The sequence below is a fragment of the Cryptomeria japonica genome, chromosome 4, assembly GCF_030272615.1.
Source record: "Cryptomeria japonica chromosome 4, Sugi_1.0, whole genome shotgun sequence".
Classification (NCBI taxonomy): Eukaryota; Viridiplantae; Streptophyta; class Pinopsida; order Cupressales; family Cupressaceae; genus Cryptomeria; species Cryptomeria japonica.
Genome location: NC_081408.1, coordinates 3,341,112 through 3,368,163, shown reverse-complemented (window position 1 = coordinate 3,368,163; position 27,052 = coordinate 3,341,112). Strand labels below are relative to the sequence as shown.

Here is a 27,052-nt window from a genome sequence, read left to right as displayed (position 1 = left end):
GAAACTCTTGTAAGCTACTAATATTGTTGCAATCATTAGATCCCTTCTATTATAAGATATCTCTCGACATAATTTACCTATATTTTTTAAATATAAATATACTAGTATTATTTTAAATAAAATAGAATCATTGCCACTTGTCTCTAAGTATATGAAACTGTTACATCTTTAATGAGAGTGAAAGAGTGCAGCATTATTCAGCTCAATGTCCTTGACAACTAATAAACATGCAAGATAATTATTTTACGTATATTTTTTTAAGAATTTAGTGATTAAAAGTAAATCTCTTATGATTAAAGAAGTTATATTTTTAGTTACAATGGCATTTACGCTTGGAACATGGTTTGTTTTGAGATAAGGACTATTAATGACCGCTTCTATACATTGGTCCATGCCTTACAAGCATGACACTTCATCAATCTTAAACAAAAGAACTACAGATATCAACCCAGTACATTACAGTATATGATGTAATGCCTGAGCATTTTTCTTTACACTTGAAATGAGTTTTATCCCTTGGAAAGTTTACATAGAATACTTCAACACATTGTTACTATTGATTTGAAGTAAAATAAATTCAAGCTACACGCAAAATGACTCGTCCACTTTACGTTAGGCCACGAAAACAATAAATATCACTATGAAAATGATAATAACAAAAAATATCTTAACAATAAGCCACCTATTCGAAGATATCCGACTCAAGTGTTTTAAAAGAGCACCTTGTGCTCCTTCCACATTGGACAGTGTATCATCCATATTATCATCTATCCTGCACTTTACCATCCAAAGAACTCCCTTTAGAATTCATACATGTAAGCAAATGGCTATTGCTCCTGTATTATGACAATCATAAAGACGACAGCAAGAAGAAGTCTATTTTTTCAACTTTACGTGTGCATATATAAGTAACAAACAACAGAAATCCCATTTGCTTGAAAGAGAGTTGCGATAAAATTAATATTACAATGAAATGCATATACATATGGTTTGGTAAAAACTGAAGGCAATGGATTTAAAATACCTGATCGCCAACTCTCCTTGTTGAGCAACCATTGTGGCTAGCTGAGTAAAAATATTTCCAAGTTCTGAAATTGTGGATTCAACATTTTGGAGAGCTGTTGCCCTAGAATGCATCTGTGTATCCTGCGGTTGAATTAAGTGTTGTTGCATTTGTCTGTCCATCTGAATTGATGCAGTACCATCCACACCAATCCGACGCCTGCTTTGCAAAATACATGTTATGTTAAACGTCCCATGCTAACAAAATAACACATGCACACAACCAAACTCACCATGAGCTGGTACAGCTTGCAGTTGGAATTTGACTAATTTGGATGCATCAATCAATTACAAGCCACAAAGTATGCTTCTAGGTTATTGTAATGGGTTTTAGAGCCATATATCTAAAAGCACGAAACTCTAGGAGAACTATATTAATGCCTACAAGTGATCAAAATAGATCAATGGAACTTTGACATACAGTAATTCAAAAGAACATAAAGGAAAAACAAGGATATCCAAAACGAGGCTAAGGGATAAAACAATGCTAAAAGCATAGAAGATGATTAGGGATGAGAGATGGTGAAAAAGAAAAACATTTGTCTGAAATTTATCAGAAAGAAAGAAAGAAATTATTGCCGACTCAAAAATGCATCCAGTTAAAATAGAGAGGAACTAGGGTAAACATACCCTGGCAAATAAAAGAAGTTAAACTCTACTCCAGAAGACAAATCAATTAGCCCACAACATGCTTCAACAGGTGCACTTCAGCAACAAAGTGCCACTGTGTCTGAATCTGATTTTCTTGCTGAACTAATATTGGTTGCCCATGCAGAAAGACTTTAATTCTATTTAATCATCTAAAATGGTTAGAGATGCACACTGCTATTAGATTAATTGAGAATAAATACTACTTACTAGAAAATGGCACCCATACAAAAGGCAATACAGGCAACATTAGTTACAAATTCAAGTCTGTGGGGTCTATGTTAACTAATCTAATCTGGAGGACAAAACATTATAGAGGGTTATCAGAGAAAAAAGCTTTTTCTTGGAAAAACAAGCATTTAGTTTATGAAGGCAATGCATAGGAATTTTCTTTGTGGTCACCACAATGAATGAAATAAATTCTAGATTCTAGCATCATATCATAACTGAATGTACCTTTTGAATCCCATTGACCTATTTTTGAAATCCATGGGCATTAAAAATAATTTCTTGATTTCTAATGTTTCCCTTCAAATAGAATTCCTTCATTCAACATATTCTGATTCACTATTTCTCAGTCCAATAACTATAGCTTATGAGTATACAAATACTATCTTTGGAGGTATACTCATTGATGGTGACTGTATGTTACATCCCATTCTGACAGATATAATGCTATTTGTTCATATCATGTCTCCTCTATGGTGTATATAGAGATAATTTGATGCCCTCAATTTTGAAAGGCTCACAAGGTTGAGGTTAGCTTTAGTAAACCTACGGTCACCATCTTCGATAACTCCAGGAGAGCTTGTGGAGATCATGACAGCTTATACTTAGATTGGAGTTCATTAGCTCATTGTTAGTGTTGAAACAATGTAGCTTCGGTAAGATAAATGATTGAATGAGAGATAAATGAAGTCTCTCATTCAATCATCTATCCTATCGATAAATCTACATGCTAATGGTAGACATCATAATCATCTTTATAAACATTTCTATCATCGATCGAGATATGATCGTATTTGCTATGCAGTGATTTTATTTATATGCTGTGATTGTAATCGGTTCTGCATATCTATTCTAGTTGTCATATGACAACACTGAGATATGATCGTATTTGCTATGCAGTGATTTTATTTATATGCTGTGATTGTAATCGGTTCTGCATATCTATTCTAGTTGTCATATGACAACACTAATTAGTGTTGTCATATGATAACTACAATAGTTATCGTATTAACATATTTTTGCTCTTATACCAATCCATAATCGGGTTGCATTTACCATCGATGACCATGAAATAGCATTAAGAATAAACCAATTAGTGATCGGTTAATGATAACTAAAACTAACAGATACATTATCGGTTACCATGATAATCAAACCGCATTAAATCACAAACCGATTGGCATCGATTATCATTTGTTATGTATCAGCATTTATATTAACCGATAGTTATCGGTTTGCATTATGAAGAGGCACCACCCTTGATCAAGACATGTCTTGATTGGACATGTCCGGTCAAGGCATGTCCGGTCAAGGCATGCCTTGATTTTACAAAGCAATGCCTATATATATGTGCCGTGAAAAATGCTGGAGAAATATCGAAATCAATAAATATTATCTACAGCCACCTGCAAACAAAGAAGTTTCAGTTCATAATCAGAAATAACTAGAGAGCATACATTAATAGCATTGAATATTGTCTGAGGAATTAAAAGAAAGACAAAATCCTTAACATTCCACTTTTGAGCATAAATTTGAATACTTTAACAGTTAGGCTGAAGATTGCTTCTCAATCGTTCCTTTGCAAGGGATATGCCTCACTTTCTACCTTTTGAGATGCACCTCATTGACACATTTATTAAACCCATAATGAGTTAAGCACCCATATTTTCACATGGTAACTGGTTTTCTTGTCTCTGCTCTATCAAAGAAGTGCAGAATGAGCGTTTTACTTTTAGATGTTTTGGCACCTATTAGATCTTAAAGAGGTATTGTTTTCAAAAGCGATTCAGAACATCTCCATCCACTTTATTTTTCCATCTAATCAGATTTTTTTTCTCAAGAGGTTGAATTTCATATATAGGAATTTCCAGGGCACATATAAGGCTACCATGCTTATTGCCTCCTCAGATGTAATGGGCTGTTCAGCACCAATTAAATATGGTCAATTACACAAAGTTGGGACATATAAATGAGATGATGTTTGTCATCGTAGAGTTTTTGAGGGAAGTATATCTCTTCTCCTCGGATAGTCTAGCACCTGGCCCCTTGGCCATGCATATTCTCCTACAAGGATCATCGGATCTTATATTGGCCCTCTTTTGGTAGTGGATGATGATGCAATTGATTCTTCTATCTTGGTATTTGCTTCAGACATGTGAATGCCAGTTGCTAGCCTCGGTCTCTAAATTTTTTCTCCATTACCACTTTGTTTCATTAAGGGAAGTTCCCCATATACATATTGTAATTTGCTCTTCACTCAGTTGTGATTGTTAGATTTCATCATTGATGTCAAAGGTAAGATTCTATGGGTGTAAGAGTGATTAAAAGGTTGTCATCATTATCATTGATGACAAATATGATCTTTGTCAAAAGTGAGAAGATAAATGAGATTGCTACATATTATCGTGATGCAAATGAAGGACAAAACAATGAATCTGCAAACAGGTGGTGGCATGGCTGACTAAACTAACCAATGACATAACGAAATTACTAACTGATTTGTCAGAAAAAATATAATTATTATGCTGATCAATTCATTAAAGAGATGATTACTATACAGCAATATGACTAATAAACCAATGCTTGTGGAGGAGAGACGACTGAGCAGCAAGAAACGTGATCAAAATGTCAATAGACATTAAGATATGATGGCTGACACAGTTATGTTTATATTAATAAACATTAATATATGATTGACATGTTTATGGATATTAAACACATACAAGATGACATCAACGTAGCAGCAATTACAATAAAGAAAGGACAGTGATTTAGTGGGGAAAAGATTATTCAAGACAAGTCAAATGCCGACCAACTAATTTAGAGAATAAAAAGATAAATAATTATAAAAATAGTGAATGGTATTAACAGCAACATTTAGCTTATATAAAATAGCATTTTTAAAAGTATTAATCAAAAGACAACAGATAAGACAAGAAAGCAAAAAATGACAAAAAACAGAAAAAGACGAACGAGAAGGCAGTGTTATGAAAGGTAGCAAATAACAGCGATATTATAAAAGTAACTCTTATGTTCATTAGAAAAAAAACAATGGTAAACTAAAGGGCAGCAATGATATATTATGCAGCGAATAGAAATGAGAAGTGTGTAAACAAAGAATAAAAAGTGATGATTAATATTTGCCAAGAAAGGATGTGATTTTATTAAAAAGAATTAAAATGTTGTTACTAAGAGGCTACGACTCTATTGAAGAGTCACCTCCATTCTAAAAGACATATGATGGGATTAAAAAAAAAGATAAGTTTTTGTTTTATAAAAAAGGGAGTGTGCATATGAAATATATGTATCAGATATACACCAAGGCATTATATAAGAAGGTTGTCTCAAGACTTGATAAGAAGAAAATGTGGAGACAATAAATAAATTTTGAAGAGGAAATTAAGATCATTTGTAAGAGATTTACAATCAGACTTAAACAGAAATGAGAGGGAAACTATAGTAGTTTGTAGAAAAGGCTATAGCAAATTTGAGGAAGGAAATTATAGAAAATTTGAGGAAGGAAATTATAGCAAATTTGAAGAGTATATTATAGCAGAATTTAGAGAAGAGTTTATCGCAGCTTTGGAAGATATAAAGAATTTTATGCGGAAATTAAGGAAAATTATGAGCAAAATTAAGAAGATAAACGATGTCATCATGAAGTAAATAATTGAAGAAGTTTGCAATTGTCCATCATCCATTGAAGAAGCAACAATAAAGGTGGAACCTAGTTCTGATTTGGCGGTTGGTGCCTTTAGTGAGTTGATGCTCATGAAATGAATGAGGAGTTGGTGCCTCTAGTGAGTAGGTGCTCATGAATTGAATTAGGGGTTGGTGCCTACAAACTTTGTAAAAGAAAAATTATATAAAAGCATTAATTTGCCATCGTTTTCTCCCATTAGGGTTTCCACATAAACATTTGTGTTTGTAACGGAGGAAATTTGCTACCTCAAGGATGATGAATCCAAGAGAACAAACCAACCCTCCAACACCTCACTCGAACTGGCGCTAAGGTGAGCCAGGGGATAAAAATGACAAACTAGAGCAACTACCTGTTGTGACCATTTCACACATCGCCCCATTAGAATGGGGACCCCCTCTTTTTTGCTTTTGTTCTGCTTATTCTTCTCTCTGCTTTTTAAGGTTTTGAGTGAGTGAGTGGTTTGTCTGGGCTAGGGCTAAACCTTAGGGGTTTCTTTTTGGCGTCATTCAAGCTAAGTCCGGTCAAATTTTGAGAATTGTTAAGTGTCCTCCCGAAGAATTGAGATTGTTGAGATAAGGTAAGCCTTTCAGGGGAGTCAAATAGGTCTCAGGTTAGGTCTAATAAAGGTTTTTGGGGTAAAATCCAATTTTGACTAAGTATTAGCATTTTTGAAGGAGAAATTGTGTGTTCTTGCTTAGGTAAGTTTTGATCAATTTTTGCAAAGTGAGATGATGCCTGAAACACAGAAATCGCTCCTGACCCTCAGAGAGGGCCCAGGGCAAATTTTATCCTGAGTGCAATTTCTTGTTTTTGATGGACTTGCTAACTGGTTCCTGGCCTTGAAAATGACCTGACTTTGCCTTGTGAAGTGGTTTGAGACTTAAATTTGAAACAGTTTGGCCTGAAAGGGTAAAATTGCTCCTGACCCTTGTAGAGGGTCCAGGGCGAAAATATTGTTTAAGTCCTATTTGTCACTGACTTTTCTAATGTGTTTTGTGCAGGGTCTCCCGGAAGGATGATTGAACGTCACTAAAGGCGATTGAAGTTTTGAAGACAAGAAAAGTGATGATTTTTGGAGGCTAAAGGAAAAATCGCTCCCGACTCTCAGAGAGGGTACAGGGCGAAATTTTGATTCCCTTCATTTTGCAGTGGAAAGAGACCAAGCTTTGAGCATGAAAGGGAAATGAATGACTTTCTCCACCCACCTAAAGGAGTTTGGACTTGAAATGATGGAGGACCTTGTTGAAAATAGGAAAATCGCTCATGACCCTCAGAGAGGGCCCAGGGCGAAAAATCTTATAGAGGTCATTGCTAGCCTTATTTGGTCGATTTGAGATGTCAAAGACATGGTGGAGGATGAAGTGAGCATGATAAAGTATCCAGACTTGATTGAAGATGATGAATTGAAGGAGTTTTGCCCAGGAAAGGTAAAATCGCTCCTGACCCTTGCTGAGGGTCCAGAGCGAAATTCTTTGTATACACATTTTTTGACCTTTTTTGGACATGAGAACTTATTCATAGCATGAAACAAGGCGACATCTTCCTTAGCAAAGAAATTTTGAGATGAAAAGTGAAGCATTTTGGTCCAGGTAGCAAAAATCGCTCCTGCCCCTCAGTGAGGGTCCAGAGCGAAATTTTCAAATGTGCATTATTCTTGCAAGGTCAAAGTGATTTTTATAATTGGAATGGATGAAGGAAAGCATGTTTTACCTGTTGAATATAATTTGGATGATCAACAAAAGAGGAAATCAACTCAAAATCAAAAAATCGCTCCTGACCCTCAGAGAGGGCCCAGGGCGAAAAACCTAATATAGGATCCTTTCATCCAAGTTTGAGGAAAGCCAAGGCTAGGCATGTGTTTGAAATAATGTTTAAGTTGCCTTGAAGTGAAAAGGGATCGTTGGGAATGAAGATTTAGAAGGCAATTACAAAAATCGCTCCTGACCCTCAGAGAGGGCCTAGAGCGAATTTCCAAGATTCTCTCCCTTATTTGAAGAATTGAGGCAAAATATTGCTTGGATAAGAAGAGGAGATGATGTTTTATGCATTAGACGCAATTTGGAGTCCAAAGGAGGGAGAAATATGCCTAAAACCAAAAAGTCGCTCCTGACCCTTGCTGAGGGTCCAAGGCGAAAATCACAAGAACTGCATGTTTTCTTCAAAATGGTGCTAAGGCAAGGTTAGGCTAAGGTGAAGAGACCTCCAAAAGCTTGATGAATAATGTTTTGCCTTTGAAACTTGACGATTTTGGTCACAAAATGAAAAATCGCTCCTGACCCTTAGAGGGCCCAGAGCGAAAACATTGAAAATCCTCATTTTACCTTACAACAACGAAACGAATTTGGATGGAGTGGTCTAAGCAAGAACATTGCCAAGTGATGAATAAAATTTCAATGAAAAATGATGAAGAATTAAGCCCAATTTGCAAAAATCGCCCCTGACCCTTACTGAGGGTCCAGGGCGAAAAAACTTGAAAAAGGATTTTATTGCTTATTTTGGAGGCATTAACGTGATCTAGCTTGGTGAGAAAGTGTCTTGATGAGGAAATGAAGATTTTTGTCAAAAATGAAAAAATCCCTCCTGACCCTTGCTGAGGGTCCAGGGCGAAAAACACCAAAAGTGCACTTTTTCTCCAAAATTTGATAGAGCTAAGTTTGCAATTCAGTGAAAGGATCTATTTGAAGTGTCTGGAAGAGATTTTTGAACGTTGAAAATGCTAATTTTGAGCAAAAAATGGAAAATCGCTCCTGACCCTTGCTAAGGGTCCAGGGCGAAATTGCCTTTAAGGACATTATTTCCTTCAAAATTATTGATGAATTAACCCTATAGTGCAAGGAAATGGATCTTAGAAGTAATATTGAAGGGTCAACAATCGAGCCAAGGTGGATTATAACTTAAAATTGAAAAATCGCTCTTGACCCTCACAGAGGGCCCAGGGCGAAATTGACATTTCCACCTATTTTCCTCACACAAAATGTCAAATTTGAGGTGCAACACCAACACTGGATATCAATTTACCCTCCAGGAGATTTTCAAGTCAAAATGTGAAGTATTCAAGGCTAAAATTGCAAAATCGCTCCTGACCCTCAGAGAGGGTCGAGGGCAAAATCATCATGGAGTTTCATCAAGCCTTGTTTTAAAATTCATATTCTCCGAATTGCATTAGATCGCCAAAATTGCTAATTTTGAGGAATTTGGAAAGTTAAAATTAAATTCGCATTAAATTAAAAGCATTTTGGCATTTAATAAATTGATTTTAAGCCTTAGAAAATCGAAATTTGTTTTGGAGGCATTTAAAATTAATTTTTATTAAATTAAAATTCAATTAATAAGCGCTCAAAGCCTTATTTTGCTTTTATTAACCAAGTCGGCCCCCTTTTTTTTGAGATTTTATTTATTTTTTACCTCCTTTTTGCCAATTCGGCCTAGAGGAAGCAAAGGGGTGAGCGCTCTATATATTGGAGGAGTTTTTTCACATTTCAAATCATTCAATCATTGCCTTAAATGCGAAATTGGAGAGCTAATTGGAGGTGCAAAATCTGGCTTGCTTGGAGCGAATTTCTTTCAAGTGTTGAAGGCTAGAAGGAAGTGGAGTTTATTCTTTTCCAAGCTAGAGGAGGCGTAATTCATTCAAGAGAAGACTTTGATCTACACTTTGCCTAGCGAAATCTTTTTTCTTTACATCATTTCTTAGAGTTTAATTCTCAAGGGGAGGTATGGCAACATTGTCTTAATATCCTTATTCAAGACTCGATTTTTGAACATTTGTTTTGGAAAAATCTAAGTATTGCATGATTAATTAGGAAATGATAACTCAAGATTTATCATAAAGTTTCCTAATTAAAATCTTAAATCTTCCTTTTAAGTTTAATTTCTACACTACGAGATATATTGCTAATTGTGAAATGTTGTGTAGGTGTCAAGATGGCGACTCCAAAGGCAGGAGCATCTACTAGTCGCCCGGCTCTCATCAAGGAAGATCAGAAGAATGAAGAATTGGAGACCAAGATCGTGTCCAAATGGAGTAATATTGGAGATACCAACTTGGGAAACTTCAATGTGAAGAAGTTTCGAGAGGTTCCCTACATTGGCAAGCCATCACCTGTTGCGAAGAAGATAATTGAAAGTGGCATCATCAAGGCGGCAGGTTTCCCTCCAGCAGTCAAGTGTCATGAGCTGATGATCGAATGTGCCCGCCACTATGACTCACAATCAAGGTCGATCGTATCCAAGGAAGGGAACACCTTAGCTTACCTTTCAGAAGAGGCTATAAGTGAAGCTCTTCATCTTCCAAAACATAAAGATATGATTTACAAAAGCCTAGAAGGAGCCAGATCAATGTATGAAGATGATCCCGACACTTGCCTGAATCTCATCAATAAGAATTGGTTGCTCAAAAGTCGTCCTCGCCTGAACAAGATTCCCAACACACCGCATAGGATTGATTTCCAGGAGGAGTACAGAGATTTGATAACTTTTCTCAATCAAGTTACAGGGGCTCCTCAAGCCTTCTACTTCGAGAAGTGGATGTTCTTCTTCATTCAAGTGATAGTCCAAGGAAAAGGAACGATTCATTGTGCTAGAATTATTAGCCATTGTCTGGATGTGCAGTTGAGAAGGCTAAGACCTACCAAATCATTCCACATGAGCTCATATGTTATATATGCCTTGATCAGGAGTTTCGAGTATGCAGGGCTACCTCACAGAGGAGTGATCGGAAAAGGACCCGGAGAAGTGAGAGTTTGTGACTCTTATGTTCATTTGCATCATCCTCCTAGAAGTGACTACAAGTTAGTCAATGATACCTTCACGATGAACATCACTAGGATATTGCAAGGTGGGATTCATAATCGACTATCTCTGGATGCACAAGAACTTGTGAAGAAGTATGGTGCATGGTTCATCCAGTTTCAAAAGTTTACATATATCAGAGTTCATGGGTGTCCTTCACCTCCCTACATGTTGCCGAGGTATCCGACAGACAGGATAGTGCTACTTGAGGTAACTCAACAGTTAGCAGCTTATGCAAAGGTGTCCAGACACAAGCATGGAAATGGAGTTCCCGTACCTATCATATTGGGGAATTCAGTTGAGGTATGTCCTAATACTCAAGCTTCCGAGGATGCAGAGAAGGAATTAGCCTTGTATTCATTCACCTTCTTTGCCCCGCGGGAGAATTTTGATCCTTATGGTTATATGGAGGAGACAGTTGCTAGGAAGTATGGACATGAGTTTCAAGTGGAAGACTTTTGGATGAATCTCTCAAGTGATTTAGAAGTTAAAAGGAAGATGCATTCCAGATTGCCTTTAGATTTCATCAGGAAATGCAAAGTTTACAGAGTAGCCAATCAGGCCCAGGACAATGGTAGATACCTCCAGTCATCTTATGACAAAGAGGACAAAGCAGTGAAGATAGATTGGAATGAGCCCGAAGTCTTGGACTTGAGAGCTTTGATAGCTCCTGTTTTATCATGTACTCGCAGATGGGTGGATGTACAACATCAGAAGTTGAGAGAGCAGAACGTACCAATGACTTTTACTTTGGAGGCAAAACCCGAAGAAGGAGAAGCTAGCGTGAGTGAGAACACTTCTCATCCTAGAGGTGCAAAGAGGAAAGAAAGACCTGAGAAAAGGGAGTCTTCCAAGAAGAAGCAAGAGGCCAATCGAGATCGCCCATCAAGCACATCTTCTCGACATGGAAAGAAGGCAAGTCAAGCTGAAGGTCAAGAGAAGATGGTACCTGAGGTTGATGAATCTATGGAATCCATGGTGCAAATTGACAAACCAGAGAAGGGACAGACACCTCAGCATTCATCGAGTCAATCTCCCCAAATTGATGAGCTACAGGATGATCAGAGAAATGATGATGAAGCGACATCTCCTCTCCGAGAAGATGAACCACTACCTAAAGAAATACAAGTGAGAGAGACAAGATCTGCCATTCCAGATTGGTTGAAGGAGAGACTGACAAGGGTGATTGTGATTGAAGAAGAAGAAGATGTAATTGACTTAGACAGCCTTATAGGAAATTCTCAGGAGGTAATGGAGAAGAAGAAGGCCACCAAGATGTCCAAGGTGATAAGGGATGAAACAGGATCAAGGAAATTGCAAATTGCTACACCAGTAGTGGACAAGTATGAAGGTGAGATTCTTGCAAATGAGTATGACGTAGAAACGTTTGAGCTTGGTCCACTCACTACTGAACAGGCAATGGATGAGGCAACTGATTCATTTGAAGCACTTAAAGACAAACTTAAGGAAGAAATGGAAAAGAATAGGAAGCTTGAGAGAGAGAGAGGTGCTTGGAGAGGCTACTTTAGTCATCTCAATCAGCCCTTGAGACGTCAAGATCCAGCAGCATCTCCTTTACAAGCACTTCCTCTTGAATCAGTTGGCGAAGCAGAAAGAGTCAAAAGTTTGGTTCAACTTATGAGCTCTTGGATTGATAAATCCCACACGGTAGCCATTGAATTTGCAACAAGAATGATGAAGACAATCCATCGAGCTATCCAGGTCCTTGAGATTATCCACAATCTAATGATAATTGTAGCCGCTTTTGCTCACACTAGAGATGTTATCATTCTTGTCCTGCAAGTAATCAGGCAAACACCAAGGAGGATCCTAGCACAAGAAAAGATAATGGATGGAGGAACTCATAACCTACTTCAGTGGTCAACTCTACTCCAGATGAAAGAAGTTCTTTTCGAAGACATCAACACCAAATGCAGTTAAGTTGAAGGTGTCATCCATCCAATTCAGGATAAGGTGTTTGAAGTGTTGCGTACCATTCTTGGCAAGCGGATTGAAATTGAGACAGATGTGGACCTCCAAGAGTTGGAAGAGAGAGTCAAGGTCATCTTTTGCAAAGATGAGAATGTCATTACAGATGAGCAATGAGACCCAATGTTCACTACGATGCTCCTGATTGGGAAGATCAAAGAACTTGAACTTGGATGGGAGACGGCTCTTCTCTCTGCCTTTGATCAGGTCATTCACTTGGAGGAACGAATGAAGAATCTTCCCGAGATTCTTATTGCTGAGATTGAAGGAATTGTGTCCAGATTCGTTGGATATGCTAAGAAAGAGCATAGGAAAGGGAACAAGGTTCTAGAAGAAAGGTTGTTATAGGATGATGTGGCATCTTAATTCTCATTGGTCTATGTTTCCTCGACTTTTGTGCCAATTAAATATTTGGCTATGCATTTAATAATGTTCATCTAAAAAGGGAACTTTTTGTAACAAACCCTAATTAGGGTTTAGGTGTCAGAACCTCAGCCATTGATCTTCTTTCGATCTGGGTCATTCATTGTAATTGAGGATGCTATATATACCCTCACTCATTTTCATTTTGTCATTAGATATTAGAGAGATAGATAATAGTTAGAGCTTGGAGAGAAGAAAGTTATTGTGTAGCAAGATTGAGTAGTGAAGAAAGAATTTTGAACAATTGTTGTCCATTTGCCTTTGAGATCAATAAAATATTGAAGTTATGGTGTTTTATTGCAATACGTGTGGCTATCTTCATGGTTGTTTATCTTCTTGAATCATTCTCAGTCGAAGTAGCATTTAAGTTTGAAGGACTAAGTGTTGTGCTTGATCTTTGGTGAGATTCACATTCCAAACCACTAGCTTCTTACTGATTGTAAGGACGCCTTGTGTGGCCAACTAGAGATATTGAGATTGCTTGAACCTTCAATCATAATTGAAATATTGATATGTATCTTTATGGTAGTATCTATAATTCTTGATGATTTGAAAACCACTAATCACCCTAGAAGATTGCATCAATTCCAGTAGAGTTGTAATTCCTTGGCAATACTGAAATTGGTAGAATCTTACCAAGTCTAGCCTACATTGAGTCATTCTTAGGATTAGATTAGAATTCATCTCTTGAAAACCCTATCTTTTAGTATTTTTTGAGAACCTGTTAGTATTAGGAAAATCTTGTTCCTGCAGATCAAAAGTACGTAAGGCCCCTTGAAGAAACAGCGTTCACAACGACCACTGGTGCTTATCCACATGTAGAGATCCTACAACGAAGAACCTTGAAGTCACCCTGATTGATCCTTTTCGCGATATCTTCAGCATTCAAAGGCTTGACTCAAGAGAGGATAAGGTACCCTTGGGTATTTTATTATGTGTTTGGTTGTGTACAAAATGCACGTCAACACTACCCACAACCCGAAACTCTCGGACGGCTCTATCAAGCTTATGTCACATGTACGAGCACGCAAAGCTAGGACACCAGCACGACGCACTGTCATCATGTGCGGATGAAGTACAGAACGCGTACAAAAAGCTCCAAACACAAGGATAACACGATAAATCACGGAAAAAAGAAGTAAACTAAACTAACTGGTGCGGAATATGAAATAACTAAAACGAAATGAAAGGAAGAGAGGGATGAAAGAAATTACAACCGGTCCACAATTGAACCCTCCCGCAAGACAATAATTCTCTCACCACTGTCAACCTACACACAAGCAAGAAGTTGACCACACAAGGCAAATTTGCAATCAGCAAATCGCTAGTGGTATGGATATATGAATTCCACCATGAATCATGCACAAAGTTCTTTCATTCATCTAATTATCGTTATCTAACATGACGATCCACCATAACTTCAATGAAAAGGATGTTAATTTACAAGCTTGGCAACAATTTTTGCCTTCTCCTATTCTACCCTAGCTATCTAGCTATTATCTATTGGTCAACTACTAGCTATTAACCTTTTCAAATAAGAGTTTTGAGCCTTATATAAAGAGCTCATTACAATTCAAAGGCTCAGACTGATTTGAGATCAACGGTTGAGATTTTACAATAAAACCCTAATTAGGGTTTGTTACAACAAACTTCCTCTTGGCCAATGAGATCATTACACTGAATTGGACACATGTCCATCTTGATTTCTAACCAATGAGAGAATAGGTTAGGTACATAAAATAGTATTTGATGAGGTGCCATGTGCCACTTGCTCCACCATGAGATGAATCAAGTTTATTGAACTTGGTCTTGCTGATGTGAAAGTAACTTGATTGGCTTGAATGCGAATAGGATGCCACATCAACCTCTTCTGAAACTATCTCCATTCCTTGATCACGTTCACTCTTCTTTACTCTAACTTAGAAATTTTCCTCCTTGTTAAGCATTCATAATTTCAAACTTTGAATCATGAAGTATTCCTTCCTTAACCTTCTTTGATCTTGAAATTTCCTGCCTTGATATGTTGTTGTCTAGAAAAGTAGATTTTGATCCTTTGGAAACCTTGCAACGTATATCTTTCTTCATGCATCTTTGAGGTATCTTCTATCATGTTGATGACCTTGATGTTGAAATGTGAAGCATGTTCTTCCCTTGAAACATTGAGCTACACTTCATTATTCACTTTATCAATCTGGAAATGACTTGAAATCTAATATTCTTCACCGTCCATCAGATCGGATTTTGAAAGATGACACTTGGTGAGATTCACATCAACATGATTGAGATTATCTTCAAAATAGGTCTAATACACTGCCCCTCTATGCTGATAGTTAAATACCTTTATCTCTACCTTATTCGAATTGAGAGTTTTATGCTCTTCTGCTGTAGGTCACGTTCAGGCTTGCCCTGCTCTTTTATGATTTGATTTTGGATTTGCCTTTATTTTGCTTTCTTTGAATTTAAAACCTCATTCAAGTGACATGTCTTTACTTAAAGCCAGCTTCCTTATTCCTTTAGTGCAACACCGTGCCTTTGTTTGATCGTGCCATGTGCTTGGGATATTAGGGGTCAAAAAGAAATGGTGAGGTGGATGCTCCTTTTTTCTTTAAAATGCCTTTAAAAACACTATCTTCCATCTTAGAATTTGGTGGGCCCCAAGAAATGATGTGGGAAGGAGGGATAAAGAAATGTTGTCGGTTGAAAGTGAAGAGTGGTAAGGAAAGGTGCCACGGGGGAAAGGGAAGTAGAGGATATTGGGGGAAAGGGAGACATAAGGGATACAAATATGGGGGATGTAGAGAAGGGTAGTATATACCGTGGAGTAAGGTAGATAAAGGATGTGGGAGGTTAAGGGTGTTGATGTTGGAAATAAGCCACACCCGGACCGACGAAGGACTGGTCCAAGAGGGGCCAATAGCTCAATGGTAGAGCACTCCAGCAGCGTATGGAAGGTCCTAGGTTCGAGTCCTAGCTGGTCCATGTCTCAACATGGTATCAGAGCCAGGTCCAGGCTAGGAGCCCCAAGCACACAAAAGGTGTGGCTTAAGGGGGGGTGTTGGTGTTGGAAATAAGCCACATCCGGACCGACGAAGGACTGGTCCAAGAGGGGCCGACGAAGGACTGGTCCAAGAGGGGCCAGTAGCTCAGTGGTAGAGCGCTCCAGTAGCGTATGGAAGGTCCTAGGTTCGAGTCCTAGCTGGTCCATGTCTCAACAAAGGGGTGATGAACGGAGTTAAGATATGTTGGGAGTAAAGTGGAACGAGAGGGGGTATAAGGGGTAGTGGATGTTGGACATTGCTGCTGCGAGGATATGTTGTTGTCATTGATGTCAACATATTCCTGTGATTTATTGCTCCGGTGGTTTCAGATTGGTTTATTGGGATCATGGTTCAGTATATGGAGTATTTCTAGTATCATTATATCTTCTGTATCGGTTTCAGTGATTCGGAAGCTTAATTGATCATATCATCAAATCTTGTGCTGCAATTTTGGGAGAATGTTTTGGATGTTCATGTGTGTCTACATTTCAGATTGTTCGTGATTTGGTGCTCTGCAAGCTATCTTTCTAGTATGAGTTGTTGCTGTTTGAGTGTTCTTGAGTTTCAGATGTTGATCGATGAAGATTTGATAAGTGGTGTTGGTGCAGCTATTGCGGATGGTTCTAATGTGGTTGTTGGTGTTTCCTGATCGTGTTCTATTTGTTTTGGTGGTCTGCATTGATTCTTGTGTGCATTCTTGGTGATTTAGTTGATCCGGTGATATTCTTCGTGTTATGCAGTATTCTTGGTGGTGTAGCGTGTTGCAGTTGATCTTGGAAATTTCCAATGGTGATGCGTGTTAGGAGATTTGGTTTAGGTCCATGTTATGTCATGTATATCATTATGTTGGTCTGGTGGTTGATCTTTGTATCGTATGATATGATTTTGTAATTGTGAGATGAGAGTTTAGCCAACCTTTTTGCCAAGGTTGATGATCGGTATATATAGATGATTTAGTCATGTAATTTGAGTGTCGATGTAGTGTCTGCATTATCAGAGAGTGGTGTATGTGTGCATAAGCAAATTTACCCTTCGGTGTGGTGTATTGAGCAGAGATTGTTGCAGGGCAAACAAATGTGTTTAATTGGAACTGTCATCAGGCATTAGAAGATGCTATATTTGCAGTTCATATATTCTGGATTTTAGTCTGATCTTATTGTAAGGTAGTGAACCTTCCCTGAGGGTTGGAGCCTTCTGGGTCATCTTATTTTGAGCAGTGAGCTCTAGGCAGTGTGCCTGAATGCATGTGCATTCTCCATTGCAATATTTACACATACTACTGCAGGATATTATCTCATTATGGGTAGGTTTTGACCGTGGTTTTACCCTTAACCAAGTTTCCCACGTCAAAATCTTGGTGTTGTGTGTTGTGCTATCAATTTGCTTTTGTTGTTACTACAGTTAATCAGATTTGCATTTGAGGTTAAGTTTGATAATCCTGTGAAAACTGATTCACCCCTTCCCCTCTCAATTTTTCTTCATTGTTGTTGCCAACAATTGGTATCAGAGCTAGATCCTTCGGAAAAAGTCTAACCACTTGAGGAGATCCGGAATGGCAACTGGAGTTGTTTTCTTTAAGGAGAGTCTGAGATTTGATGGAAGTAACTATGCTATATGGAAGAACCAAATGGAGGTGCACTTGAAATGTAGTGGAGAGGATTATTGGAAGATTACAAGGGATGCCTATTATGTTCCTCAGAATGGACCGGTTACTGCTACTGAGATCAAGGATGCTGAAAATAACATTAGAGCTACGGAAGCATTGATGAGTGCCCTGACTGATTCTGAGATGACTAATGTGATGGGACTTCAGACTGCAAATAAGATTTGGGAGAAGCTTAAGACCTTGTATGAAGGAGATAAACAAGTCAAAGTTGCTAAGTTGCAAAGTTTGAAAGGGAAGTATGAGATGCTGAAGATGGGAGAAGATGAGAACATATCAACCTTCATGGCTAAGGTGAATGACCTTGTCCTAGGTATCAAATGTGCCAGTGGAACCCTTGAAGAAGATGAAATTGTTGCTGAGGGGCTAAAATCATTGCCTCCTTAAAAACATAAGGTAGCTGCTATTTATGAGATCTAGAGTGTGACTACTGTGACGAGATATGTTGGTTGGAAAGATTGTTGCATTTGAACTGAGCAAATTTGCTAAATCACATGGAAAGTCGGAGACAGCATTTAGAGCATCTGTATCCGTAAAGTAGAAGTATGATCCTAAAGAATGCAAAATATCCATATATGAAAGAGAAAGAAGAGAGATGTAAGAGCAAGAAAGAGAATTGGATGAGCTTGAAGGATTGATTGCCCGGAGATTGCCTAAAGGAGCTAGTAAGTATGATAGAAAATTGTCTTTAAAATGTTTCTCTTGCAATAAGATAGGACATTTTGCTTCTAGGTGCCCGGAGAGAATGTCTAAATATGATAGGCATAATAAATATGATAAGCATGATGGGAATGATAGATATGAGAAGCATGAGAAGTATGATAAGCCTTACAAGCCCAACCGAAAGTTTAAACATTAGAAAACTGTTATTATGTTGTCGATGAAGGTGTTACAGATGAAGAGTCTGAAGGAGATGAAATAGTGTTTATTGCTATTAAAGAAGATGGATTGATAACTATTGATTCCACAAGCTGCACTATTCAGTGTTGGTGTTGGAAATAAGCCACACCCGAACCAAAAATGGACTGGTCCAAGAGGGGCCAGTAGCTCAATGGTAGAGCACTCCAACAGCGATGGAAGGTCCTAGGTTCGAGTCCTAGCTGCTCCATGTCTCAACATGGTATCAAAGCCAGGTCCAGGCTAGGAGCCCCAAGCACACGAGAGGTGTGGCTTAAGGGGGGGTGTTGGTGTTGGAAATAAGCCACACCCGGACCAACAATGGACTGGTCCAAGAGGGGCCAGTAGCTCAGTGGTAGAGCACTCCAGCAGCGATGGAAGGTCCTAGGTTCGAGTTCTAACTGGTCCATGTCTCAAATCGAGGACAAAGCTTTAGCTGCTAAAGTTGAAGAGAAAGATGAATGGGTGATTGACAACGGTTGTTCACATCATATGACCGGTGATAAAAGCAAATTTGTGAGTATGGAAAAGTATGATGGTAGAATAGTAAGATTCGGAGATGACAAAGCCTGTGTGATCCGTGGTAGAGGTTCTATTTCCTTTGATGGTAAGCATAACATTGATGATGTCTTGTATGTTGAAGGTTTGAAGCATAATCTTTTAAGTGTTGGACAGATGGTTGACAAAGGTTATGATTTGCAATTCACGAATGGAAAATGAAAGATTCTAAATGCCTCCGGTATAGAGATTGCATCAAGAACTAAGACTGAAGGTAATATCTCTCATTTGAATGTTGGTGAGAAAAGTTGCTTGATTGCTCAGATTGATGAAAGTTGGCTATGGCATAGAAGAATGTGTCATGTTAACTTTGACTCAATGATTAAGAATAGTTCTACTAGAGCTGTTAAAGATTTTCCTAAAATTGTTAAACCTGCTAATCGGGTCTATAAGGAATGTCAAATGGGAAAGCAAACAAAAATTTCTTTCAAGAGTAAGCAATATACATCTAATGGATTGCTAGATCTTGTGCATACTAACCTATGTGGACCTATTGCAATAAGAATTGTGTAGGGTGACTGATATTTCATGTTACCGATTGATGATTATTCCAAGATGATGTGGGTTGCCTTTTTGAGGGAGAAATCATAAGCATTCGACAAATTCAAGATATTCAAAGCAAAGGTGGAGACTGAGACAGGATTGAAGATGAAGTGTCTGAGATCTAATAGAGGAGGAGAATTTTGTTCTGGTGAGTTTGACTTATTCTGTGAGAAGCATGTAATTAAAGACAATTATCTGCTCCTAGAACTCCACAGCAAAATGGAGTTGTTGAAAGGAAGAATAGAACTATCTTGGATGTTGCAAGGACTATGTTGATTGAAGGGAATGTTGCAAAGATCTATTGGAGAGAAGTTGTTAGCACCGTTGTTTACACATTCAACCGAGTACATATAAAAGGTGATTCCGGTAAGACTCCTTATGAGCTATGGTTTGGTCATGTTCCTACTGTGAAATATTTTAGAATCTTTGGAAACAAGTGTTATATCAAGAGAGATAAGGATATAAGAAAGTTTGATGCAAGAAGTGATGAAAGAATTTTCTTGGGATATTCAACAAAGAGCAAAACCTACATGTACTACAATACAAGACTAAGAAAGATAGTGGAAAGTGCAAATGTGAAAGTTGATGAGAACTATGGAAAAGAAATCAGAGCATGCAGATATGATGATGATTAGAATGTTGTCTTAAAGCAAATTCAGACAGAAAAAAAATGAAGCAAAATGATCTAGTAGAGATAGTTAATCCGGATATTGCTGCTGCTGATAGAGAGGTGCAGGAACCTGAAAATCAGAATAAACAGAAGACTCTGAGGTATATAAAATTGAATCATTCTGAAAATCAGATCATTGGTGATAAAAATAAAGGTGTGATGACTAGAAAAAGACTAGTTGTTGAAGAAGTATGTTTGATTTCTAAAATTGAACCTAAAGATGTTGAAGCTTCCAAAGATGAAAATTGAATAAAAGCTATGTAAGAAGAATTGAATCAGATTGAAAAGAATAACACATAGGAACTTGTGCCTAGACCTAAAGACAAGAATGTGATTCGTACTAAATGGGTGTTCAAGAACAAATTGAATGAAGTCGATGAAGTTGTCAGAAATAAAGCAAGACTAGTATGCAAAGGATATTCACAGAAAGAAGGAATTGATTATGAGGAGACTTTTGCTCCAGTATCTAGACTTAAAGTTGTTAGACTATTGCTTGCATATGCTACTTATAAAGATTTCAAGATATATAAGATGGATGTCAAATCAGCCTTCCTGAATGGTGAAATTGAGGAAGAAGTCTACATTGAGCAACCTGATGGATTTTCATTATCAGATGATGGAGAGCTCTTTATGGACTGAAACAAGCCCCTAGAGCCTGGTATGCTAGATTGGATAAGTATTTACTGAAATTGGGATTTAATAAAGGTACTACTGATAGTAATCTATATTTCAAGATTGAGAATGATAACATTTTGATTGTTGAAGTTTTTGTTGATGACATTATCTTTGGAGGAGATGATAACTTAAGTATAAAGTTTGTCAGTGATATGCAGAAAGAATTTGAGATGTCTATGATAGGAGAAATGAAATTTTTCTTAGGATTGCAGATTTCATAGACTAAAAAAGGTATTTTTATATCTCAAACTAAATATGTAAAGAAATTGCTGAAGAAGTTTGGGTTAGAAGATTGTAAACTAGTTGGAACTCTTATGGTGACTGGCTGCAAATTGTCTAAGAATGATGAATTTTTGAAAGCTAATCAAACCTTGTACAGATCTATGGTTGGTGGACTGTTATACCTGACTCGGACTAGACTTGACATTATGCATGATGTGTGCATGGCTGCTAGATATCAAGCTGATCCGAAAGAGTCATGTCACTGCTGTAAAGAGGATATTCAGATATCTAAAAGGAACCATGGATTATGGTTTATGGTATCCGAGGAATGATGATTTCATGTTATGTGCTTACACTGATGTCGATTGGGATGGTGATGTTGATGACCGGAAGAGTACCTCCAGTGGTGCAATCTTTTTGGGTAAGAAATTGGTTTCATGGGCAAGTAAGAAATAAGATTCAATTTCCCTATCTACTACTGAAGATGAGTACATTGCTGCTGCCAGTAATTGCACTCAAGTAGTTTGGATGAAACAAATGTTGAAGGATATCAGAGTTATCTATGATGAGCCTACTGTCATATATTGTGACAATTTCAGTGCTATTAATATGTCAAAGAACCTAGTGCAACATTCAAAGACTAAACATGTATCAATCAAGTATCATTTCTAGAGAGAGAAAGTCAGTAAAGAGAAAGTGAAGCTAGAGTATGTGTCTACAAAGGAACAAATTGCTGAAATTTTCACCAAGCCTTTTCACAAAGATACATTTGTCTATTTGAGAGACAAGATAGGGGTATCTACCCCTTCTGATGGGAACTAGATGCATTGAGTTGCATCAATCCGATGGGCTTCACAGTCTTATCTTTTTGTCTGGATTGATGAGTTTTTGCTGCTCCTCAGATGGAGTAGCCTATTTGTGGTTCAATTGAGCTGGTTGTAATCATGATTTGTTTATTCTGAGGAGAGTAAGCATAGTTTTCTGTTTTGAGAAGCTTTGTCATTGATGTCAAAGGGGGAGAGAAAACATGTGGAAAACTGTCTTATCTGTTGTTGGTAAGCCTGATCTTAGGGGGAGCTTGTTGGAGATGTTTTTTTTCTTTGCATTGACTGTTTTTCACATCCATATGTTGCCATCAATGCCAAAGGGGGGGATTGTTGGACATTTCTGCTGCTAGGATATGTTGTTGTCATTGATGTCAACATATTCCTATGATTTATTGCTTCAGTGGTTGCAGATTGGTTTATTGGGATCATGGTTCGGTATATGGAGTATTTCTAGTATCATTATTGTTGAGACATGGACCAGCTAGGACTCGAACCTAGGACCTTCCACACGCTACTGGAGTGCTCTACCATTGAGCTACTAGCCCCTCTTGGACCAGTCCATTGTCGGTCCAGGCGTGGCTTATTTCCAACACCAACACCCCCCCTTAAGCCACACCTCTCGTGTGCTTGGGGCTCCTAGCCTGGACCTGGCTTTGATACCATGTTGAGACATGGACCAACTAGGACTCGAACCTAGGACCTTCCATACGCTGCTGGAGTGCTCTACCACTGAGCTACTGGCCCCTCTTGGACCAGTCCATCGTCGGTCCAAGTGTGGCTTATTTCCAACATCAACAATTATATCTTTCTGTATTGGTTTCAGTGATCCAAAAGCTTAATTGATGATATCATATGATCCGGTTTGCAGTTTGGTTTTTCTAATCAGTACTTTGCAAAGTTCGGTATTTCCTCTAGTATATTCCGATGTGATTAGATCTTGTGCTGCAATTTTGGGAGAATGTTTTGGATGTTCATGTGTAACTACATTTCAGATGGTTCGTGATTTGGTGTTCCGCAAACTATCTTTCTAGTCCAAGTTGTTGTTGTTTGAGTGTTGTTGAGTTTCAGGTGTTGATCGATGAAGATTTGATAAGTGGGGTTGGTGCAGCTATTGTGGATGGTTCTAATGTGTTTGTTGGTGTTTCCTAGTCGTGTTTTATTTGTTTTGGTGGTCCGCATTGATTCTTGTTCGCATTCTTGGTGATTTTGTTGATCTGATGATATTCTTCGTGTTATGCGGTATTCTTGGTGGTGTAGCATGTTGCGGGTGATCTTGGCGAGATTTTTGGTGGTGATGTGTGTTTGGAGATTTAGTTTAGGTCATGTTATGTCATGTATATCATTATATTGGTCCCGTGCTCAATCTTTGTATCGTGTGATATAATTTTGTAATTGTGAGATGAGAGTTTAGCCGACCTTGTTGCCAAGGTTGATGATTGGTATATATAGATGATTTAGTCATGTAATTTGAGTGTCGATGTACTATCTGCATTGTCAGAGAGTGGTGTATGTGTGCATAAATGAATTTATCCTTCGATGTAGTGTATTGAGCAGAGATTGTTGCAGGGCAGACAAATGTGCTTAACCGAAACTGTCGTCGGGCATTAGTAGATGCTATATTTGCAATTCATATTTTCCGGATTGTAATCTGATCCTATTGTAAGGTAGTGAACCCTCCCAAAAAGGTTGGAGCCTTCTGGGTCATCTTATTTTGAGCAGTGAGCTCTAGGCAGTGTGCCTGAATGCATGTGCATTCCCCATTGTAATATTTACACATAATACTGCAGGGTATTATCTCATTGTGGATAGGTTCGCACCGAGGTTTTTCCCTTAACCAGGTTTTCCACGTAAAAATCTCGGTGTCGTGTGTTGTGCTATCAATTTGCTTTTCTTTTTTGTTGCTACAGTTTATCAAATTTACATGAGGTTAAATTTGATAATCCGGTGAAAACTGATTCAGCCCCCCACCCCCTCCCTCAGTTTTCCTTCATTGTTGTTGCCAACAGTGGAAGGGTAGGCTAGGATGGGATAGGGATAGGGGTTAGGGTGTAAGGGAGTGTGTAGTGTAGGAGATGGGATGAAATGGGATGGGATAGAAGATAAGCTTAGGGAAACAAGGGAGGTAAAGGCTATGAGGTGTGAGTTAAGATAAGTTTAAGGGTGTGAGGTATAGGTTAGAAAATGTAGGGAATGGAGGGTATGAGAGGTAGAAGGTAGGAAGTGGGGGTGAAGGTTAGAGGAAGGTAGGGTGAATGGAAGGAGAGGCTTAGGAAAGGGAGGTTAGGAGATGGAAGATATGGGAGTGAAAGGTTGGTAATAGAAGGTGTAGGTGAGGAAATGGAGGTGGAAATGTAGATGGAGAGGTAGTGAAAGGGGATGGGAGGGAAGCGATCAGGCTTGGGCATTCATTGGTAGTGTTGGGAAAGGCAGATCAGAAGCTTTGGAGGGCAAAGGAAGTGTTGTACCTCACTTCATCCTAAAGGGAGAGACTTGATCAGCTCCTGAGCAACTAGAAATAAAAGGCTAATAGCAAAGACCCGAAAACAACCAGCAGCTAAGATAAGACAAGACAACTAACCTAGAAAGCAAAAAAAGTGCAGGTCCCCATTTGAAATGGGGCGATATGTGAAAACCTCACAACAACTAGGAAGTGATCAAGTTCTCTCTCTAGAGTGTGGTTGAGTCAGCTCTCAAAACTTCAACAATGAATGATTTGTGATGATCATTCCATTTGATCATCATCGTTGGCTTGCAAAATCAAAGAATTGCGGAGTTAGAATATGGAGAATCATCAAAGGAGAATGGAATGCTTGAAAGGAAGATTGGTTAAGGCCTAAACAATGATGAATTAGCTTAAAACAGGGCAATTGAAGGAGCAAAATTGAACATTTGATGTCACTTCCTTTAACCCCTTCAAAGTCCAATCAGGCTTAGGGTCATTGACATCACTCCCATCCCCCCTAAATGCCTGATCAAGGAAGGATACCCTTGAATTTTGATTGAGGTTGACTGTTTGATATTTTTTGCAGCGATTTGGGAAGACCTTGAGCTTAAGCAAGCAAAGCTGACATATTATGAGTATTTCCTTTGCCCATCCTAAATCCCTGGCCTACATGATGGCACTTCCTTTGGGGCATCAAAACCACGATCTTCATTTGACCTCTAAAACCCCTGACCTACCTCATGAGCATTTCCTTTGCCCTCCTAAATCCCCGACCTACCTCATGAGAATTTCCTTTGCCCTCGTAAATCCGCAACCTACCTCATGACCACTTCCTTTGCCTAATGAAAACCCCACATTTCTTTGGAGACTTCCAGTGAACACTTAAAGGCTCTTTCATGCTGTTGGGAGGTGAATGATTTTGTAGATCAAGCATATCATGAAAGTGATCAATGATGAAAAGGATGTAAAGGAGAAAGGAAGGAAGAGGTCACTTCCTTTGACCCATGAAATCCACGAACTTCCTTTGCCACCTGAAAATCTGACCTGCTCATGCTGATTGTCAATGGGTGTTGAAAAGCCTAAACTTCCTGAGAGATCACTTCCCAAATCCATGAGTAGTAGCAGGTAGACCTGAAACCAATGCAAATCAGGCACGTGTCAAACCTGAAACCTATCAAATCAGACATGAAAGCAGTAAAATCAGATGTGGATCAAAACTAAGAATATCATTTACCTAGTAAAATCAGGCATTTCTTGATCTAAGTAATGGTTTGAAGACTAGATTTAGGACAGTGAAGTATTTTATCTGTATTGTTCTTGACTTGTATCCATGCTCTTTTTAGGTTGAAGCTGGTAGAGCATATGAAAAGGAAAGAAGAAGGCTCATCAGCTCTCCTACAACATCAAGATCACACCATTCGAGACTTCAGCATATGAGGGAGGGTCCAAGACATTGCAACACTCTAAGTCTCAAGCTCATACAAGGCAGTAGATAGGATCACTTCCATCACAAAGAAAGACACTATAAAGCAAGTATAGGGCATGGTATCAAAGGAAGTCAACATATATATTTCACTTTTTCAACATTACACTTCAAGCTAAGGAGGTATAAGCAACTTGAGGATGTCAGCTTGCTTCGTAAGAGAGAAATTTCATCACATAAAAGTGTTCCAAGTCCAAGGAAGCATAAGATTCAAAAGAGCAAGCATGAGAGCGCATGTGCTAAAGGAAGAAAATCTTCAACTATCTTAAATTTCCTCCAGAAATCCAAGAATTACTGCCAGCACATCAAGGAGATAGTTCTAGGGCGAAGGGGATCAAGTAAGGAAGATGATGCAATTTGGGTGTATCTCCCACCATCATCCCATTCTTCATTGTAGGCGCTTGGATAATGTTGAGTATCAAGAGATATGCCCCATTCATTTACAACTTGCGATGAGTTACAATGAGCTAGCTAAGGTGGCACCCAGTCATCTTCAATCCTATTACTTTATTTCAAGTTGAGGCATCCAGGTTCAATGCACCTAACTCATCCAACGAGGCACATAACTACCATATGTGGGCACAAAGTCCAATGCACCCACCCTCATCATCTATTGATGAATAATTCAATCGATGTGTCCTATTCAATGTAATTTTATCATTGGTCAAGCATTAAATGCTTTGTAATGGGTGTAACAAACCCTAATTAGGGTTTCCATCTTGTACTGTTGGCCATTGATTGTGAATCAATCTAAGCCACTCATTGTAATGAGAGCACTCTATAAGGCTCCACTTATTCACTTGTAAAGGTTAATGGTGAATAGATTAGTAGCAGATAATAATTCGATAGAAGCTAGAGTAGAGGAGGATAAGGCATTAATTGTTACCAAGTTTGTAAATAAACATCTTTTTCATTTTAGTTATGGTGGAATGTGTTGTTTCTTCTACATAATTGCATGGTTTCTTGTTGGATCCTCATGTTAGATAATGATAACTAAATGGAAGGAAGATCTTTATGCATGATTAATGGTGAAGCTCCTATGCTCATACTACTAATATTCAAGGTTACCAGGAGATGAAGATACTTGAAGCTCCTATGCTCAAACCCTAAGGTCTAGACAACCTCCTCTAAGGAGACAAGAACAAGATAAAAAATCACACAACATACCAAATGATTTCCAAATAGCCTT

The 27,052-nt window shown here is 38.3% G+C and overlaps 1 protein-coding gene and 1 non-coding gene across 3 annotated transcripts in view; one reads left to right on the top strand and one right to left on the bottom strand.

Moving 5' to 3' along the window:
• Positions 1-275: 275 nt before the first annotated feature.
• The window catches only part of LOC131064536 (syntaxin-31), a 125,367-nt gene continuing 98,590 nt past the window's right edge, over positions 276-27,052 (bottom strand). Inside the window, exons 5-6 of one of the 2 annotated variants that reach the window (XM_057998684.2) lie at positions 1,025-1,222; positions 276-772 (exon numbers count right to left, since the gene is read on the bottom strand). In XM_057998684.2, the coding sequence (XP_057854667.2) occupies positions 613-772; positions 1,025-1,222 (358 nt within the window). In that variant the 3' untranslated portion in view covers positions 276-612. Of the gene's footprint in view, positions 778-1,024; positions 1,223-27,052 lie in introns of both variants that reach the window. The other variant, XM_057998685.2, reaches the window with a different exon arrangement.
• On the top strand, positions 15,977-16,048 carry TRNAA-AGC (transfer RNA alanine (anticodon AGC)). Its single transcript has one exon. It is a non-coding gene; the product is annotated as a tRNA-Ala (tRNA).